At 43.8% G+C, this 20,478-nt stretch overlaps 1 protein-coding gene across 1 annotated transcript in view; it reads right to left on the bottom strand.

Annotated features, from left to right (window-relative positions):
* cmya5 (cardiomyopathy associated 5) overlaps positions 1–20,478 on the bottom strand; it is a 62,343-nt gene that overhangs the window by 35,527 nt on the left and 6,338 nt on the right. The window contains exons 2-4 of the mRNA XM_038998886.1: positions 16,351–18,844; positions 15,703–15,774; positions 12,247–12,507 (exon numbers count right to left, since the gene is read on the bottom strand). Coding sequence (XP_038854814.1) covers positions 12,247–12,507; positions 15,703–15,774; positions 16,351–18,844 — 2,827 coding nt within the window. The remainder of the gene's footprint in view (positions 1–12,246; positions 12,508–15,702; positions 15,775–16,350; positions 18,845–20,478) is intronic.

Here is a 20,478-nt window from a genome sequence, read left to right on the forward strand (position 1 = left end):
ATTTCCTTATAAACTCACTCACGAGTCAGCGTATAGATCGATGTTATTCTCTGAGGCTGCCCGGAACATTGCCCGGTCCGCGTGATCAAAACAATCTTGAAGCGGTGATTCCGATTGGTCAGACCAGCGTTGAATGGTTCTAGTCACGGGTACATCCTGTTTGAGTTTCTGCCTATAGGACGGTAGGAGCAAGATGAAGTCGTGGTCAGATTTGCCAAAGGGAGGGCGAGGGAGGGCCTTGTACGCATTGTGGAAGTTTGAGTAGAAGTGGTCAAGTGTATTGCCCACGCGAGTGCTGCAATCAATATGCTGATAGAATTTAGGTAGCCTGGTTCTCAAATTTGCTTTGTTAAAATCCTCAGCTACAATAAATGCAGCCTCAGGATATATATCCAGTGAAGTTCCTTGAGGGCCGTCGTGGTACCTGCTTGAGGGGGTATATACACAGCTGTGACGATAACTGACGAGAATTCTCTTGGGAGATAATATGGTCGGCATTTGGTTGTAGGGAATTCTAGGTCAGGTGAACAGAAGGACTTGAGTTCCTGTATGTTGTTATGGTTACAACATGAGTTTTTAATTATGAAGCATACACCCCCGTTCTTCTTCTTCCCAGAGAGATGCTTATTTATGTCGGTGCAACGCATGAAGAAACCCAGTGGTTGTACCGACTCCGACAACATATCCCGAGAGATCCATGTTTCCGTGAAACAGAGAATGTTACAGTCTCTCTGGAAGGCAACCCTTGCCCTAATTTCGTCCACCTTGTTGTCTAGAGACTGGACATTGGCGAGTAGTATACTCGGAAGCGGTGGGCGGTGTGCATGCCTTTGAAGCCTGACCAGGAGGCCGCTCCGTCTACCTCTTCTGCGGCGACGTTGTTTTGGGTCGGCCTCTGGAATTAGATCCAATGTTCTTGGTGGTGGTCGGAACAAAGGATCCGCTTCGGGAAAGTCGTATTCCTGGTCGTAATGTTGGTAAGTTGACGTCGCTCTTATATCCAATAGTTCTTCCCAGCTGTATGTAATAACACTTAAGATTTTCTGGGCTAACAATGTAAGAAATAATACATAAACTCTAACAATGGGAGCCGTTGTCCCAAACGCGAGAAGGCAGGCGACAAAGCTTAGGTTCAAAATAATATTTTGGCGAGTGAAACCATTCACTTTGCCTTTTTCTCCCATGCCCCTCCCCCTACCACTCACAACAACAAAGATGAGAGATCACTTCTTCCTCTCTGACAAACGGTTTCAACTTGCTATTTGCATTTGAGGTTTGGTCCAACAGAATCGGTCAAATGGACACCAAAACACATGGAGACATTATTTTACTGTAGTAGAGGAGAATTTAACCTTTCGAACCATACACTGTTTATGCTTCAACTCCTCAAATTCTGAGCACAGCAGACGCTACTAAAACGGATGTACCAATGAACATTCATTCTGGGAAATTAATGCTCAGTCTATTGCGTGTGCAATACGGTACCATGTCCTGGGTGGTTATACTAGCTGTTTAGTCTGTGTTTTATAAATGTGCAATAAGCATAAAACAATTATATAGGGAATTGGCAACTCGTTCTCATTCTGAGAAATAAGGTAGGTCACTTGATTTCAACATCTGAACAAAGTGGACAGGCTAGCATGCTGTTCAAACAGTTGGAGACGAACAGAAGGTTGTGTTCATAACAATTCAACTGTTTTGCCTTGTTAGCTGAATTCAGAGCTTGTGAAATTATTCCTAGATCCAATTTGGCTTAAACTTAATATATAAATATTAGCTGGCTACTCACTAGCACGTGGGCTTGTGCTTGAGATATATTTTATGAGACCGGTGTTCATTTTCTATAATGCCTGCTACATTATTAGTGAATGTGCATTATGCATGGTTCTGGTGAAAATTTGTTACAAAAAGGGCATTTTTATAGACAGACCTGAAAGCCAGATCAGTAATTATTGCAAAAAAAGCAGGTACAACTCAGAATTCATTGGATTATTGACAATGCCCATTTTAAATGCAGTGTATTTTACCTTTTAATTGTACAACAAAGCTTATTTAGAGAACTTTTTAAAAAATCGAGATATATATTGTGAATCGCCCATAATTTTTAAAAATGTGAGATATGAGTTCTAGGCCATATCACCTAGCCCAACACCTGCTTGGCCACTCGGGACAGGGAGGGGGGCAGTCAAATATCACTGAACCACTTTCAAACTAGGATAATGGTTGGCCTGGATACAATTTTTCTGTACAAATCTATTTGGTTAAATGTTTTTTCTATGTTATGAGTCTAGAGACAGAAAGAGTGAATACTTTTCATGGAGCATGGCAATTATCGATACCAAACACACACTAACAGGTTCACGAAAGCACTCTGTGTGTGACTGAAATATGAGCTGTGTCTTTACATTGCCAATGACCTACACTGAGTGAACAGGGAGAACAGATCACATATCAGTTTCACCGCTTGATGATGTCACATGGGACCTTTACACGGATTAAAACAGGTGACATCATACTTTATGAATGTGCATCACTGAGGCCTGAAGAGGGGATTTGGCATGGGAAGACACGGGCCCCTTCCATATAGACTCAGAGCAAATTGAAACAGCGGAACAATACAAATACAGATAACTGACAAGTCTACAAAACATTATAAAAACCTGCTCTTTCCATGACAAAGACTGACCAGAGCTTAGATCCCTTATTGATGTCACTTGTTAAATCCACTTCAATCCGTGTAGATTAAGGGGAGGAGACAGGTTAAAGAAGGATTTTTAAGTCTCGAGACAATTGAGACATGGATTGCATACGTATGCCTTACAGAGGGTGAATGGGCAAGACAAAAGATTGAAGTGCCTTTGAACGAGGTATGGTAGTAGGTGCCAGGCGCACCGGTTTGTGTAAAGGGCTGCAACGCTGCTGGGTATTTCATGCTCAACAGTTTCCTGTGTGTATCAATGTTCCACCACCCAAAGGATATTCCGCCAACTTGACACAACTGTGGGAAGCATTGGAGTCAACATGGGCCAGCATCCCTGTGGAATGCTTTCTACACCTTGTAGAGTCCATGCAAATTGTGGCTGTTTTGAGTGCAAAAGAGGACGGGTGCAACAAAAAATGTGGAAGGTGTTCCTAATGTTTGGTATACTCAGTGTAAAGAACACACCAACATAACGTGTTTTAATAGGGCTTTGGGCCACCACGAGACAGACCAGCTTTAATGCACCTAAGCATAGATTCTACAAGTGTCTGGAACTATTGGAGGAATGCAACACCATTCTTCCATGAGTAATTCCATCATTGATGTTTTGTTGATGGTGGCCGCTCCAGAATCTTCCATAAGTGTTCAACTGGGTTGAGATCTAGTGACTGACTGCCATAGCAAATTATTCAGTGACCACTCGTGTCATGTTATGTTAATTGGTTAATTAACTCAAGAACCACATCTGTATGGAAGAACCTGCTTTCAATATACTTTGTATCCCTCGTTTACTCAAGTGTTTCCTTTATTTTGGCAGTTACCTGTATCTTGGCACTATAATTTACTCAAAACTCACCTGGACTCCTAACACAAAACAGATATACAAAAAGAGACAATAACGACTATATTTCATGAGGAGACTAAACTAAATATCAGGTCAATAAAAAAATAAACATATTGCACACATCCTTCATTCAGAGTGTTCTCACGTTCTGTTTCCAAGCCCGGTACAATTAACTTTCCATCTCAAACAAAAAACAATTAGACAAAATAGTAAAGCTGGCAAGTAAAATCAGTGGTGTTAGTTTAGTGAGCATGAAAGCACTGTTCTTGGAGAGAGTGGCGCGGTTGAGAGTAAGGATTCCCACTCAACCAGGAGTACCAGCTTCTACCATTGCAGTTCTGTTCCATTTCTTTTCACTGTTGTAGCATATTTGATATGCATACATTCATCCTGCTCTATTCATTGCATTCCATATGTGTATTTATTATTCCTTTTAAAACCTCTTTAGGATCCGCCCCTTTTTTTATCCTAAAATGACATAGCCAAATCTAGCTGCCTATAGCTCAGGACCTGTAGCAAATATGCCTATTCTTGATACCATTTGAAAGGAAACACTTTGAAGTTTGTGGAAAAGTGGAATTAATGTAGGAGAATATAACACATTAGATATGGTAAAAGATAATACAAAGAAAAAAAACGTTTTTTATTTTATTTTGTACCATCATCTTTGAAATGCAAGAGAAAGGTCATGATGTATTATTCCAGTCCAGGCACAATTTAGATTTTGGCTACTGGATGGGAGCAGTGTATGTGCAAAGTTTTAGACTGATCCAATGAACTATTGTATATCTGTTCAAAATATTAGATCAAGACTGCCCAAATGTGCCTTATTGGTTTATTAATACATTTTCAAGTTCATAATTGTGCACTCTCCTCAAACAATAGCATGGTAATAACTACTGTAAATTGGACAGTGCAGTTAGATTAACAAGAATGTAAGCTTTCTGCCCATATCAGATATGTCTATGTCCTGGGAAATGTTCATGTTACTTAGCTTAACCATCCCGTGGGGGGGACACCATTCCTGTAGAGGTTAATTTCTGTATTACAGAGCCATTCCCATGTTCATCTTTGTCAGTCTGTGTCAATAAAGTTCCCAGTGTGTGTTAACTCCCCTCTAACCAGGGGCAATGTCAGTGGGTCACAGGTCAGCAAATATGTAGAGCTGAGTTGGTCTTTTTAATGTTAAGTTGTTTGTTATTTCAAACGTAACTACTAAGTACAGAACATTCACAACTATTTATTGTGAAAATACTGGTATTTCAAATACTTCCAACAATATGTATTTGAAGTCATTGTAAATACATGCCAAAACTTTCCAAATAGTATTTTCAAATACATTCCAATATTCAATTACAGTGGGTATCATAACTATTCACCCCCTTGGATTTCTTCACATTTTGTTGCATTACAAAGTGGGATTTAAATTAATTTAATGTGATTTTTTTCTGTCATTGATCTACACAAAATACTCTAATGTCAATGTGCAAGCAATATTCAAACATTTCTTTTAATTAATGAAAAATACAGGACTAATATACATTGATTAGAGGTATATTACCCCGAGTCAATACATGTTAGAAACACATTTGCCCATTATTATCTTCAAAATTCTTCAAGCTTCAACCTAAGCCTATAATACGGAGTGTTCCCTCAGGCCTGGAGGGAGGAGCACCCTTTAATGGTTGAAACAGCAGGCCAATCAGCCTGTTCCGTTGCTTAGCAAACTTTCAGAAAAAATTATGTTCGACCAAATACAATGTCATTTTACAGAAACAAATTAATAACAGACTTTCAGCATGCTTATAGGGAAGGGCACTCAACATGCTCGGCACTGACACAAATGACTGATTATTGTCTGAAAGAAATTGATAATAAGAAGATTGTGGGAGCCGTTTTGTTAAACTTCAGTGCAGCTTTTGATATCAATGATCATAATATATTGCTGAAAAAATGTAGGTGTTGTGGATTAACATTCTCTGCCTTATCAAGAATGGGCAGTTACCTATCCAGTAGATCACAGAGGGTTTTCTTTAATGGAAGCCTCTCTAATGCAAATTTGGTTGAGTGTGGTGTACCACAGGGCAGCAGGTTTGGACCATTATTGTTTTCTGCATGTATTAATTACCTTCCACTGACCTTGAATAAAACCTGTGTGTCCATGTTGGAGGGGTCTTTACACATAAAGGACCAAGATTACTATTATAACAATGTCTTCTTCTTTTCTTTTTGACTCAACAGTATACACGACGGCTGCAACAGTAAAATTAATAACTGACACCCTTAACATAGAGCTCTAGTCAGTTTTAGATTGGGTAACTAACAATAGGCTGGTGCTAAATATCTCAAAAACTAAAAGCATAATGTTTGGGACAAATCACTCGCTCAACCCTAAACCTCATCTGGATCTATTATTGAATAATGTGGCAATTGAGCAAGTTGAAGAGACGAAACTGCTGGGTGTCACCCTAGATAGCAAGCAATCGTGGGTTTTTCTTTATTTTCTTTATGCCAAGAGCTGTCATCAAGGCAGAGAGTGGCTACTTTGAAGAATCTCAAATATAAAATATATTTTTATTTGTTTAACACTTTTTTTGGTTACCACATGCCAAGGCAGCAGCTACTCTTCCTGGGGTCCAGCAACATTAAGGCAGTGATATACAATTTAAAATATGACATGACATTACCGTTCATAACACTTTTCACAACACATTAAGTGTGTTCCCTCAGGCCACTACTCTACTATCACATATCTACGATACAAAATCGTTCTGTGTGTAGAGTGTATGTCTTATCATGTGTGTCTGTGCCTGTGTGCCTCTTCACGTCCCCACTGTTCCATAAGGTGTTTTTTTATCTGTTTGTTAAATCTGATTCTACTGCTTGCATCAGTTACCTGATGAGAAATAGAGTTCCATGGATCTATGTAGTACTGTGCGCCTCCCACAGTCTGTCCTTGACTTGGGGATTGTGAAGAGACCTTTGGTGGCATGTCTTGTGGGGTATGCATTGGTGTCTGAGCTGTGTGCTAGTAGTTTAAACAGACACTTCGGTGCATTCACCATGTCAACACTTCGTACAAAAACAAGTAGTGATGAAGTCAATCTCTCCTCCATTTTGAGCCATGAGAGATTTACATGCATATTATTAATGTTAACTCTCCGTGTACATTCAAAGGCCAGCCGTGTTGCCCTGTTCTGAGCCAATTGTAATCTTCCTAGGTCCCTCTTTGTGGCACCTGACCAAAGGACTGAAAAGTAGTCCAGGTGTGACAAAACTAGAGCCTGATAGAACCTGCCTTGTTGATAGTGTTGTTAAAAATGCAGAATGGCGCTTAATTATGGACAGGCTTCTAAACCATCTTAGCTACTGTTGTATCAACATGTTTTGACCATGACAGTTTACAATCCAGGGTTACTCCAAGCAGTTTAGTCACCTAAACTTGCTCAATTTCCACATGATTTATTACAAGATTTCGTTCAGGTTTAGGGTTTAGTGAATGATTTGTCCCAAATACAATGCTTTTAGTTTTTTTATATTTAGGACAAATGTATTCCTTGCCACCCATTCTGAAACGAACTGCCGCTCTTTGTTAAGAGTTGCAGTAATTTCACTCACTAGCTGACGTGTATAGTGTTGTAGACACACTGGCTTTACTCAACGCCAGTGGCAAGTCACTAGTAAAAACTGAAAAAAGTAAGGGGCCTAGACAGCTGTCCTGGCGAATTGTTGGATTATGTTTTAGAGGCTTCCATCAAAGAACACTCTGTGTTCTGTTAGACAGGTAACTCTTTATCCACAATATAGTAGGGCGTGTAAAGCCACATACGTTTTTCCAGTAGCAGACTATGATTGATAATGTCAAAAGCCACACTGAAATCTAACAAAACAGCCCCCACAATATTTTTATCATCAGTTACTCTCAGCCAATCATCAGTCATTTGTGTATGTGTCGTGCTTGTTGAATGTCTTTCCCTACAAGCGTGTTGAAAGTCTGTTGTCAATTTGTTTACAGTACAATACCATTGTATCTGGTGAAAAACATTTTTTCCAAATGTTTACTAAGGGTTGGTAACAGGCTGATTAGTTGGTTATTTGAGCCAGTAAAGGGGGCTATACTATTCTTGGGTAGTGAATTACTTTTGCTTCCCTCCAGGCCTGAGGGCACACACTTTATAGTAGGCTTAGATTGAAGATATGGGCAAATAGGAGTGGCAATATCGTCCGCTATTATCCTCAGTAATTTTCCCTCCAAGTTGTCAGACCACGGTGGCTTGTCATTGTTGATAGACAACAATCATTCTTTCACCTCTTCCACACTCACTTCACTTCACACTCACTTCACAGAATTACAATGCTTGTCTTTCATAATTCAAATCAGTTATACTTTGATGTGTAGTGTCAGCGTTTGTTGCTGGCATGTCATGCCAATGAAAAAATCATTAAAGTAGTTGACAATATCAGTGGGTTTTGTTATGAATGAGCCATCTGATTCAATGAATGATGGAACTGAGTTAGCCTTTTTGTCCAAATTTTTATTTAAGGTGCTCCAAAGCTTTTACTATCAATCGTTATAGAATTTATCTTTGGCGCTTTGATTTGGTGAATCAAATCAAATGTTATTTGTCACATGCGCAGTCACGAACGTCGTCCTCCTCATCTGAGGAGGAGTAGTAAGAAGGATCGGAGGACCAAAATGCAGCGTGATGATTATCCATTTTAATTAGAAAACTTGAAAACAAAGATCAAAACAATAAACGGACAAACGAACGAAAACGCAACAGTCCCGTATGGTGACATACAAAAAGACACAGAAACAGGAACAATCACCCACAACCCACAATACAAAACAGGCTACCTAAATATGGTTCCCAATCAGAGACAACAACAAACACCTGCCTCTGATTGAGAACCATATCAGGCCATACACATAGAAATAGATAAACTAGACATAAAACATAGAATGCCCACTCATATCACACCCTGACCAAACAAAACATAGAAACATACAAAACAAACTATGGTCAGGGCGTGACATGTGCTGAATACAACAGGTGTAGACCTTACAGTGAAATGCTTACTTTCAAGCCCTTAACCAACAATGCAGTTTTAAGAAAAATACCTACAAAAATACAAAATAAAGTAACAAATAATTAAAGAGCAGCAGTAAAATAACAATAGTGAGGCTATATACAAGGGTGTACCGGTACAGAGTCAATGTGCAGGGGCACCGGTTAGTCGAGGTAATTTATGTAATATATACACGTGGGTAAAGTTATTAAAGGGACTTATGCATAAATAATAACAGAGAGTAGCAGCAGCGTAAAAGAGGGGGGGGGGGGGGGGGGGGTAATGCAAATAGTCTGGGTAGCTATTTGATTAGATGTTCATTAGTCTTATGGCTTGTGGGTAGAAGCTGTTTAGAAGCCTCTTGGACCTAGACTTGGCCCTCCGATACCGCTTGCCGTGCGGTAGCAGATAGAACAGTCTATGACTAGGGTGGCTGGAGTCTTTGACAATTTTTAGGGCCTTCCTCTGACACCGCCTGGTATGGAAGTCCTGGATGGCAGGAAGCCTGGCCCCAGTGATGTACTGGCCATACGCACTACCCTCTGTAGTGCCTTGTGGTCAGAGGCTGAGCAGTAGCCATACCAGGCAGTGATGCAACCAGTCAGGATGCTCTCGATGGTGCAGCTGTAGAACCTTTTGAGGATTTGAGGACCCATACCAAATCTTTTCAGTCTCTTGAGGGGTAAAAGGTTTTGTTGTGCCCTCTTCACGACTGTCTTGGTGTGCTTGGTCCTCCTTTTCCTGTAGTCCACAATCATCTCCTTAGTCTTGATCACGTTGAGGGAGAGGTTGTTGTCTTGGCACCACACAGCCAGGTCTCTGACCTCCTCCCTATATGCTGTCTCGTCGTTGTTGGTGATCAGTTCGACCACTGTTGTGTCATCAGAAAACTTAATGATGGTGTTGGAGTCGTGCCTGGCCGTGCAGTCATGATTGACCAGGGAGTACAGGAGGGTTTCATAGTATAACTTCTTATTTTTATTCAGATAGACACATGATTTCTGAATTTGCAGTACGTTTACCAATCGGTTCTGCAACCAGACTTACAGTATTTGCCATTCCTTTTGCCTCATACCTTTCAACCATTAAATTTTCCAATTCCTCATCAATCCACAGGGATTTAAGTTTTTGCTGTCATTTTCTTAATGGGTGCATGCTTAATAGTAACTGGAATAAGCAATTTCATAAATGCGTCAAGTGCAGCGTCTGGTTGCTCCTCATTACACACCACAGACCAACAAATATTCTTTACATCAACAATGTAGGAATCACTACAAAACTTATTGTATGACCTCTTAGACACTATATTAGGCCCAGACTTTGGTAACTTTGGTTTTCCTAGATTTGGCTAACATATTTTGATCACTACATCCGATGGAGTTGGATACTACTTTAAAGCAAATTTCTGCATCAATAGTAAAGATGTGATCAATACATGATTACGATGTCATTCATGTCCTGTTTGTAACTACCCTGCTAGGTTGACTTATAACCTGAAGCAGGTTGCAGGCACAAGTTACAGTTTGAAGCTTTTTCAATATTTCAATATTTCAATATTCACCCATAAAATGTATCTTGAATATTTTTCTACACCTACTGGAGAGCTCTTCTTTGTCTATACCTATTCAGCATTGTTCACACCCTCTTAGAGCCTTAGCCCCACCCATCTCTTTAAGGATTCACGTGAGGCCATGTGCTAAACAGAGTGAGTAGTTTAGTAAACAACCAACGATTTCAAGACTAAAAGTAGTAAAAGTATTAGCCAACAATAAGGAAAAACTTCAGGTAAAAATACACTATCTAGTCCCTGGCCTATATCGTAATCTGACTTTGGTGCAGGTCATGTTGTTCTTCAAATCACCATCTCTGGTAAACAGACTCTGGTATCAAATACAATCTAAGTTTATTTGTCACATGCACAGAATACAGAAGGTGAAAATAGTGCAGTGAAATGGTTACTGCATAGTAGCAATATCAAAAACAGAAAGTGTCCAGATAAATATACTTTAAAATTATTAGATGACGCTTACCCAACACACTAATCTAAATTGATGGGCCATGTGAAGAAAATGCTATAACCACCTCCCAGCCACATGTAGCTATGTGGAAGGGACACTAGGGACACCCTTCATGAACACACATGTTCATGAAATACAATAGATGGCCATAATCACCCCCAGACACACCTGGCTAACTTGATGGGTCATGTAATCATCTGGCGAAGTGGAGTCTTTTGTTTAGACATGTAGCTAGCTAGCTAAACAATTAACCGGCATAATCCCAACTCATACTACTACCAATACAACCATTGTCATAGCTGTAGTATGAATCTGCAGGTAGCTAAAGCTAACCAACTTGGTTCATTGTTAGCTAGCTAACATTAGGCTATAACTAGCAATGCAAATGGATTTCTGATTCAATTAATATTACTACACAGATCATGTAAATAAGAATTTGTTCTTAACTGACTTGCCTTGTTAAATAAAGGAAAAATAAAATAAAATTACCTGAAACATGATAGCTAGAGCAGAATGAGCCAAGTGTAAAGCCTTGTGTTTTAGGTTATTGTCCTGCAGATAGGTGAATTCCTCTCCCAGTCTCTGGTGTAAAGCAGACTGAAGCAGGTTTTCCTCTAAATAAGGAGGCAGTTACTTAGTGATGTGTTGTGTTGGATTTGCCCCAAACATAAGGCTTAGCATTTAAGGCCAAAAAGTTTATTCCTTTGCCGTGTTTTTGTCTTTTTCAGTTTTAATTTAGTGCCTTGTTGCATGTTTTGGTTTTTAAAAATTCTGCATATTTTTTATTAAATGTTCACTCTTTCATTTAGGCCATTATTGTGGAGTAACTACAATGTTGTTGATCCATCCTCTGTTTTCTCCCTTCACAGCCCTTGAACTCTGTAGCTGTTTTAAAATCACCAATGGCCTCATCCTGCAGCTCAGTTCAGAGTGACGACTCTATCTTTGTTGGGTCTGGGTGGTTTAATACATCATCCACAGCATAATTATTAACTTGGCCATGTTTAAAGAGATATTCAATTTTATTGTATTTTATTCAACCTTTAATTAAGCAGGAAGGCATGCTGAGACCACAGTCTCTTTTGCAGATGAGCCCTCCATAAACACATCAATAACCAACAATCATATGAAACAAACACTTGAATCATTGTCTGATTTGTTATTGTTATCCATTTACCAATCACTGCTCTTCTTTATGAAGCTTTCAAAAAGCTCCCTGGTCTTTGTAGTTGACAAAAAAAATCACAACTAAATCCATTTCAATCCCACTTTGTCACACAACAAAATGTGAAAAAATCCAAAGGGGTGAATACCCACTGTACTTGTTCAAATTTATTTTGTTTTGAAATGTATTGAAAAGTAATGAAATACCTGAAATAGTATTTGAACCAAGGTCTGATCCACAAGTGTTGAATCTAGTTGTATATTGCTCATGATTTACATTGTTCTATGCATTTATGTATAACTGCACTAAATGTGGTGATGCTGTGCTGTTGAGTATAAGACGCAAGACACATTTCCAGGAAGGGACACAATAATGAATTACCTGAATTGTGACATGGGGTGATGTGAATAGTGTACTCTATCCACTAACATCTAACTTTGTCACTCACCTTGATGTCTTCGTAGGCTGTCTCCACGCTGGTGACCTCATGATCCTGGTGTCCTCCAGACAGTCTGTCAGTCTCAGAGAGCAGACAACCACAGCCCAGACAGAAGCAATCCATCCCCTGTAGGGCAGCAGCTGCTCTGGCCTGGCTCTCCTCCTCCGCATCGAATATCTCATAATCAGCCTCAATGGGCTCCTCGTAAGCGGGGAGATACAGTCCTCTCTCTTCTCTTACCCTCTCCTCCATCTCTTGCTCTTTCTGCCTCTCCATATCCATCAAGAGGTTTTCTCTCACCCTTTCCTTCTGCTTTTCTCCCTCCAATACCAACTCCATCTCACTCTTCCTCTCCTGTCGCTCCTTCAGCCTCTGATTGTCTCTTTCTTTCTCCCTCTCCTGTATTTCCTTCCCCTCTCTCTCCTGTCTCTCCTTCTGCTCCCTCTCCTCCCTCTCCTGTCTCTCCCTCTCCTGTGTCTTCTTCACTTCCTTCAGCCTCTGCATCTCCCTTTCTCTCTCTCTCTCCTCCCTCTCCTTCTCCTCCCTCTCCTTCACTTCCTTCAGCCTCTTCATTTCTATTTCCCTCTCCAACTCCATCTGTCTCTCCCTCTCATGCCTCTCCTTCTCCTCCTTCTGCCTCTCCCTCCTCTCCTTCTCCTTCTGACTCTCCCTCTCATGCCTCTCCTTCTCCTCCTGCCTTTCCCTCTCTCTCTCCTTTTCCTCCCTCTCCTGTCTCTCCTTCTCCTCCTTTAGCCTCAGCCTCTCCCTTTCTCTCTCCCTCTCCAATTCTATCTGTCTCTCCCTCTCCTGTCTCTCATTCTCCCTCTCCCTTTCTCTCTCTCTCTCCTGTCTCTCCTTCTCATCCCTCTCCTGTCTCACACTCTCCTCCCTTTCCTGTCTCTTCTTCTCCTCCCTCTCCTTCAATTCATTCAGCCTCAGCCTCTCCATTTCTTTCTCCCTTTCTCTCTCTCGTTCTCTCTCCCTCTCCTTTTCCTCCCTCTCATGTCTCTCCTTCTCCGCCCTCTCCTGTCTCTCTTTCTCTTCCTTCAGTCTCTGCCTGTCCTTTTCTCGCTCCCTTTCCATCTGTTTCTCCCTCTCCCTCTCCTGTCTCTCTTTCTCTTCCTTCAGCCTCTGCCTGTCCTTTTCTCTCTCCCTCTCCATCTGTCTCTCCCTCTCCTGTCTCTCCTTCTCCTCGCTCTCCTCCTTCAGGTTCTGCCTCTCCCTTTCCCTTTCTCTCTCCCTCTCTAACTCCATCTGTCTTTCCCTCTCCTTTGTCTCCTTCTCCTCTCTTTCCTTCAGCATCTGCCTTTCATTTTCTCTTTCCCGCTCCAACTCCATCTGTCTCTCCCTCTCCTGTCTCTCCTTCTCCTCCCTGTCCTTCAGCCTCTGTCTCTCATTTTCTCTCTCCCTCTCCAATTCTATCTGTCTCTCCCTCTCCTGTCTCTCCTTCTCCTGTCTCTCCTTCTCCTCGCTCTCCTCCTTCAGCTTCTGCCTCTCCCTTTCCCTTTCTCTCTCCCTCTCTAACTCCATCTGTCTTTCCCTCTCCTTTGTCTCATTCTCCTCTCTTTCCTTCAGCCTCTGCCTCTCATTTTCTCTTTCCCGCTCCAACTCCATCTGTCTCTCCCTCTCCTGTCTCTCCTTCTCCTCCCTCTCCTTCAGCCTCTGCCTCTCATTTTCTCTCTCCCTCTCCAATTCTATCTGTCTCTCCCTCTCCTGTCTCTCCCTTTCCTGTCTCTCCTTCTCCTCCCTCTCCTTCAGCCTCTGCCTCTCATTTTCCCTCTCCCTCTCCAATTCTATCTGTATCTCCCTCTCCTGTCTCTCCTTCTCCTGTCTTTCTTTCTCTTCCTTCAGCCTCTGCCTGTCTTTTTCTCTCTCCTTCTCCATCTGTCTCTCCCTCTCCTGTCTCTCCCTCTCCTCCTTCAGCCTCTGCCTCTCCTTTTCTCTCTCCCTCTCCACCTGTCTCTCCTTCTCCTCGCTCTCCTCCTTCAGCCTATGCATCTCCCTTTCTCTCTCCAACTCCATCTGTCTTTCCCTCTCATTCGTCTCCTTCTCCTCCTCCTCCTTCAGCCTCTGCCTCTCATTTTCTCTTTCCCTCTCCAACTCCATCTGTCTCTCCCTCTCCTGTCTCTCCTTCTCCTCTCTCTCCTTTTGCCTCTGCCTCTCATTTTCTCTCTCCCTCTCCAATTCTATCTGTCTCTCCCTCTCCTGTGTCTCCTTCTCCTGTCTCTCTTTTTCTTCCTTCAGCCTCTGCCTGCCCCTTTCTCTCTCCTTCTCCATCTGTCTTTCCCTCTCCTGTCTCTCCTTCTTCTCGCTCTCCTCCTTCATCATCTGCCTTTCCCTTTCTCTCTCCCTTTCCTGTCTCTCCCTCTCCTCGCTCTCCTCCTTCAGCCTCTGCCTCTCCTTTTCTCTCTCCCTCTCCAACTCCATCTGTCTTTCCCTCTCCTTCGTCTCCTTCTCCTCCCTCTCCTCCTTCAGCCTATGCATCTCCCTTTCTCTCTCCCTCTCCAACTCCATCTGTCTTTCCCTCTCCTTCGTCTCCTTCTCCTCCCTCTCCTTCAGCCTCTGCCTCTCCTTTTCACTTTCCCTCTCCAACTCCATCTGTCTCTCCCTCTCCTGTCTCTCCCTCTCCTGTCTCTCCTTCTCCTCTCTCTCCTTCAGCCTCTGCCTCTCATTTTCTCTCTCCCTCTCCAATTCGATCTGTCTCTCCCTCTCCTGTGTCTCCTTCTCCTGTCTCTCTTTCTCTTCCTTCAGCCTCTGCCTGTCCTTTTCTCTCTCCTTCTCCATCTGTCTCTCCCGTCTCTCCTTCTCCTCCTTCAGCCTCTGCCTCTCCCTTTCTCTTTGCCTTTCCTGTCTCTCCTGTCTCTCCTTCTCCTCTCTCTCATTCAGCCTCTGCCTCTCCTTTTCTCTCTCCCTCTCCAACTCCATCTGTCTTTCCCTCTCCTTCGTCTCCTTCTCCTCCCTCTCCTCCTTCAGCCTATGCATCTCCCTTTCTCTCTCCCTCTCCAACTCCATCTGTCTTTCCCTCTCCTTCGTCTCCTTCTCCTCCCTCTCCTTCAGCCTCTGCCTCTCCTTTTCACTTTCCCTCTCCAACTCCATCTGTCTCTCCCTCTCCTGTCTCTCCCTCTCCTGTCTCTCCTTCTCCTCTCTCTCCTTCAGCCTCTGCCTCTCATTTTCTCTCTCCCTCTCCAATTCGATCTGTCTCTCCCTCTCCTGTGTCTCCTTCTCCTGTCTCTCTTTCTCTTCCTTCAGCCTCTGCCTGTCCTTTTCTCTCTCCTTCTCCATCTGTCTCTCCCGTCTCTCCTTCTCCTCCTTCAGCCTCTGCCTCTCCCTTTCTCTTTGCCTCTCCTGTCTCTCCTGTCTCTCCTGTCTCTCCTTCTCCTCTCTCTCATTCAGCCTCTGCCTCTCATTTTCTCTCTCCCTCTCCAATTCTATCTGTCTCTCCCTCTCCTGTGTCTCCTTCTCCTGTCTCTCTTTCTCTTCCTTCAGCCTCTGCCTGTCCTTTTCTCTCTCCTTCTCCATCTGTGTCTCCCTCTCCTGTCTCTCCTTCTCCTCCTTCAACCTCTGCCTCTGCCTCTCCCTTTCTCTTTCCCTCTCCTGTCTCTCCTTCTCCTCGCTCTCCTCCTTCAGCCTCTGCCTCTCCCTTTCTCTCTTCCTCTCCAACTCCATATGTCTATCCCTCTCCTGTCTCTCCTTCACCTGTCTCTCCTTCTCCTTCTCCTCCTTCAGCCTCTGCCTCTCCCTTTCTCTCTCCCTCTCCAATTCTATCGTTCTCTCCCTCGCCTGTCTCTCCTTCTCTTCTTTCAGCCTCTGCCTCTCCTTTTCTCTTTCCTTTTCCACCTGTCTCTCCTTCTCCTGTCTCTCCTTTGCCTCCTTCAGCCTTAGCCTCTCCCTTTCTCTTTCCCTCTCCAACTCCATCTGTTTCTCCTTCTCCTGTCTCTCCTTCCCCTCCCTCTTCTGTCTCTCCTCCTCCTTGAGCCTCTGTTTCTTTCTCTCCCTCTCCAACTCCATCTCTCTCTCCTTTTCTTTCTCCAGCTCCCTCTCTCTCTCTAGATTAGAGTTAGGGCCTGGGCACAGTTGTTTTCTCTCTGTCTCAGACACCATCATCTCTCTTGCCTCCTGCTGCGAGATTATCTCATACTCCAGCTCTTCTGCAGTCTCCCTGTGCAGCTCTCTCTCCGTGACCCCAGGGTCAGTGTGCAGCTCCATCTCTGAAACCACAGTTTCTCTGTGCAGCACAGAGAGGTCTTCCTGAGGAGCAAAGCTCCTGAGGGGAGTGAACACCCACTCGTCCTCACCGTCCAAGTCCTGCTTCTTCATTGGCTCTTCCTCCTGTCCCTTATCTCCCTCAGCAGGGGCAAGAGGTGACGACCACCGGTCCGCTGCTTCTGCAGGAGGGGCAGTTGGAACTACTTCGGCTTCAGGATTGTGTGTAAAGGACTCCTCCTCTACACTCAAAGGCTCCTCAGATCTATTCTCTACTTTTTCAACTTTGTGTGCTTCAGCTAGCATTTCCATTCTATTGATTGCTTCAGCTGCAATTTCAGATGCCATTTTAGTATCATCGGATACTTTCACAATAACTACTGATAAATCAGTAACTGCCTTTTGAGACACCCTGTGTAGCTCCTGTGCTCCTGCTATGGCCTCAGTTGGATCTTTAATAGCATCCTCTGCTCTTACAGGTTCAGATGCTTTAACTACAGTCTCTGTTTTACTTTCAGTTGTCACCTGGTTCACCTGTACAACCACAGGCTCCTGAATTACAACTGGTTTTGCCACTCTAGACACTTCTACTTCGTCTAGTTTTTTCACCTCCTCTGCCTGAGCTAGTAGCTCTGTTTCATGGGATACTTTATCTGACACTACCTCCTCCTGGCTGTCAACCTCTGACTCATGTGCCTCAGGTGTTGTCTCACTTTTAGCTTCCTCTACCACATCAACCTTCTCAGGTCTCTTTCCTGTGACTTTGCTGTCTGTATTTATAGACTCAGAGTCTTTATCAGGACCAGTTTCCTTGATGTGCAACAAAGATTTCTCTGTTGATTCTTCCATCTCTGTTGATTTCTTAATCTCTTTATATCCTGCTGGTTGCAGGTACCCATTCATCTCTGCATCTTTGATCTCCTCCTTCTTACACTCCTCCTTCTCCTCTTCTTCTTCTTCCACCACTCTCGTTAGGAATCCGGTCAGCTCAAACTTACTCTGCGACCACATCATTAGCCCCTCCCCTTTACCATCCGCTTCTTCTGATTGGTCCTCCACATTGGGAGTCTCGTCTTTCAGGATAAACTTCTCCAGGTATCCGTCTGTTTCCTCTGAATCAGACAGTCGCCTCTGGAACGATCTGTCCGACCCCACGCTCTCTGCCTCTGAGCCTTCCTCGTCGCTCCTCCTCCTCTCCCCCATGGCGTCCTCGTACAGGTCGGAGTAGAGGAAGGACATGGCTGTGGGTTCCTCTAGCAGGATGGGATCAATGATCTTAGGGGGTCCCGGGGAGAGGAAGATGGGGGTGAGGATGCTCTCCTCTCTGCTGAACAGCGCTGACCCACTCTCCTTCAGAGACCTCATACTCTCTCTTCTTCCTTCCTTCCCTCCCTCCTCTTCATCCTCTTCTCCCCTTTTCATCAGGTCCTCTGGGGGTGCGTGGTGTTTGTTCCCGTAGAACACCTCATCCAAACGCTCGCTGGCAATCTCCATGTCTGTGACAAACACAAAGTCATCGTCCGGAGCTGCAGAGAGGCTGTCTGTGGCTGTCATCTGCCCCAGATTAGGCTCCTCTCGTTGGGGCTTCGTGGGTGTCTCGTCTCCCACTGGCTCTGGAACCTGCTGCCCAGGAACCACCTCATCCAGCAGGGTAAACGCCTCAAAGTAGTCCATGTCGCTGGTGCTGTCCTTGTGGCTGTGAGGCCCCTGTTGCTCTGTGGGTTCTGAGGGTTTAGACTCTCCCACTTCTTCTCCTTCTGTGCCCTCCTTAATTTCTGGGTAGTCCTGGGCAGGTAAGGCCTCAGAGCCCCGCCTGGATTTGGACCTGATCCTGGGTGTCTCCTCCAAGTAGGACAGGTTATCCTGCAGCTCAGTGCTCTCCTCCTCGTCCACTGTGGGCAGTTTGGACGGGACTTTGATGTTGAGGATCTCATAACCCTCTGAGATCAGACTAAACAACTCCTGGTCTTTGTCTTTCACTTCCCCTGACTCTGTGTCTGACTCTACACTCTCCACTCGGATGTTTGGCACAGACACCTCAGCCATCTCAGGCCTCTCCACCCCCAGTGTCGAGCCAGACCTGGAGCTCCCGGGTCTCCTTAGCCTCTCCCCCAGCCTGGCCTTTCCTCTCGTCCTCTTCCTCCTCCGAATTATCTTGTCCTCATCGAAGACAATGGTAATTTTGCCCTGTGCACCTCCACCACCGGTAGCAGAGCCGTCCAAACTGTAGGTGTCAGAGCTGTAGCTGGCCTCCGACGCCCAGGGTGTGGAGCATCGGCTGGAGGCCGTTTCCCAGACAATGCCGCTGTCCTCACTCTGAACTGTCACCATGGAGAAGGTCGGGTCCGCCATCAGACACTGCAGCTTGGGCTTCACAGACTGGTCCTGGACCACCTCCCGCAGACTGAAGAAAGGAACAGGGAGTTAGATGAGTTACTTGGGAGCACATAAGAACATAGGTCTACAAGTGAAATGCACATGTGGGGGTACTTCACGGGGTACTCCGGGAATAGCAAACTGTGAGCAAAAACCTCACATTGAACGTGATTACCTCAACCGTTTCTCAGCTTGATAACTAGAGAAGTGTGCATCAACCTGCAGTGTGTGTGTGCATATATGTGTGTGTGTGTGTGTGCGTGTGATAAGTGATCAATCAATCAATGTCTGGTTGGGCGCGTGTGTTTGGCAAGGGGTATCGCTTGACCATAGCTCTGCGAATCTTTAATTGTACAAACCCTATTATTTGGCAGGCAGGGAATACTATTACTAGATCAATTCTAGAGCAAAGATTCTACACCCCACTTTGCTCAAGCTGGTCCTCTCCAATGGACTCAGAAGTTGAAGCTAAAAATGGGTCAATTTGGGGCAGTCAAAGGGGAGAGTCAATAGGCAGGTTTCCATTGCCCCGGGTTTATTCAACAAAATCAACATCCCATTGGGCACACACTGGTTGAATCAACGTTGTTTCCACGTCATTGAACCAACGTAGAATATACATTGAATTGATGTCTGTGCCCAGTTGGATGTGTAATGGAAATGGCAGATATAGGATAAATGTTCTAAAGATCAACAACATTTTTATCTGTTCAACAGAGTTGGATTTTTCTTTTGTTGAACTTTCTTTATTTGGATAGTCGATGCTGCGGTACACCTTTTGTACTATCCAGGAAAGTAGACCGGACACCATCACAAATCACTCGTTGTGTCCTGTCACAGATAATTGTCTAACCACTTGCAAGAAGCCTGATCCAGGCCTATTTCAGTCAAGTCAGTCTTTGAATGAGAACGTAATGGTCAACAGCGTCAAAGGCCTTGGAAGGTTTATAAATAAGGCAGCACAATGGTTTTTATGATCTAAGCAATTTAGCACATCGTCTATAACAAGCGTAGCAGCTGAAACTGTGCTATGTCTGAGTCTAAAACCAGACTGGTGCACATTTAGAATAGAATGAGAAGTTAAAAAAAGTTCTTAGCTGATAGTTGGCCAGGGATTCTAAAACTTTGGAAAGGCAAGATCATTTATCTAAGTCAAAATGATCTACTCCGTTGTGTAAGGGGAGGACGTGTCACTTTCCAGATCTTAGGGATAACACCAGAAACAATTGTCAAGTAAAAAATATAGGACAATGATTCTGCAATAAGTGGGGCAGAGAGCTGCAGTAAGAAGGGATCAAGAGAATCAGCCCCTGTGGATTTGTTAGCAAGGCACTTACTAAATCATAGATATAAAATGGTTGAAATGAAAATAGAGAATGTGTATCTGGGAGTGCATCATTTTCAAAAGTCTGTTTCGAGGGGAATAAATGACTCCCTGTACTGGAATTAGAGGAATTTCTAGAAACTATTCTTTTAAATAGATGGCCAGCTGAGGCAAAATGGTGTTTCCATCAGACGCTACGTTCTCTGTCTGAGCTGACCTCAGTCCAGCTTTCAACTTAGTCTTGAAAGTTGTAATAGTAGAATGCACAAGGTGCAATCGGTCATCAGTTTTCCTCTTGTCATGTCAGTCATTGAATACCTTAGAGAGCTATTTATAAC

Source organism: Salvelinus namaycush, chromosome 1 (genome assembly GCF_016432855.1).
Source record: "Salvelinus namaycush isolate Seneca chromosome 1, SaNama_1.0, whole genome shotgun sequence".
Taxonomy (NCBI): domain Eukaryota; kingdom Metazoa; phylum Chordata; class Actinopteri; order Salmoniformes; family Salmonidae; genus Salvelinus; species Salvelinus namaycush.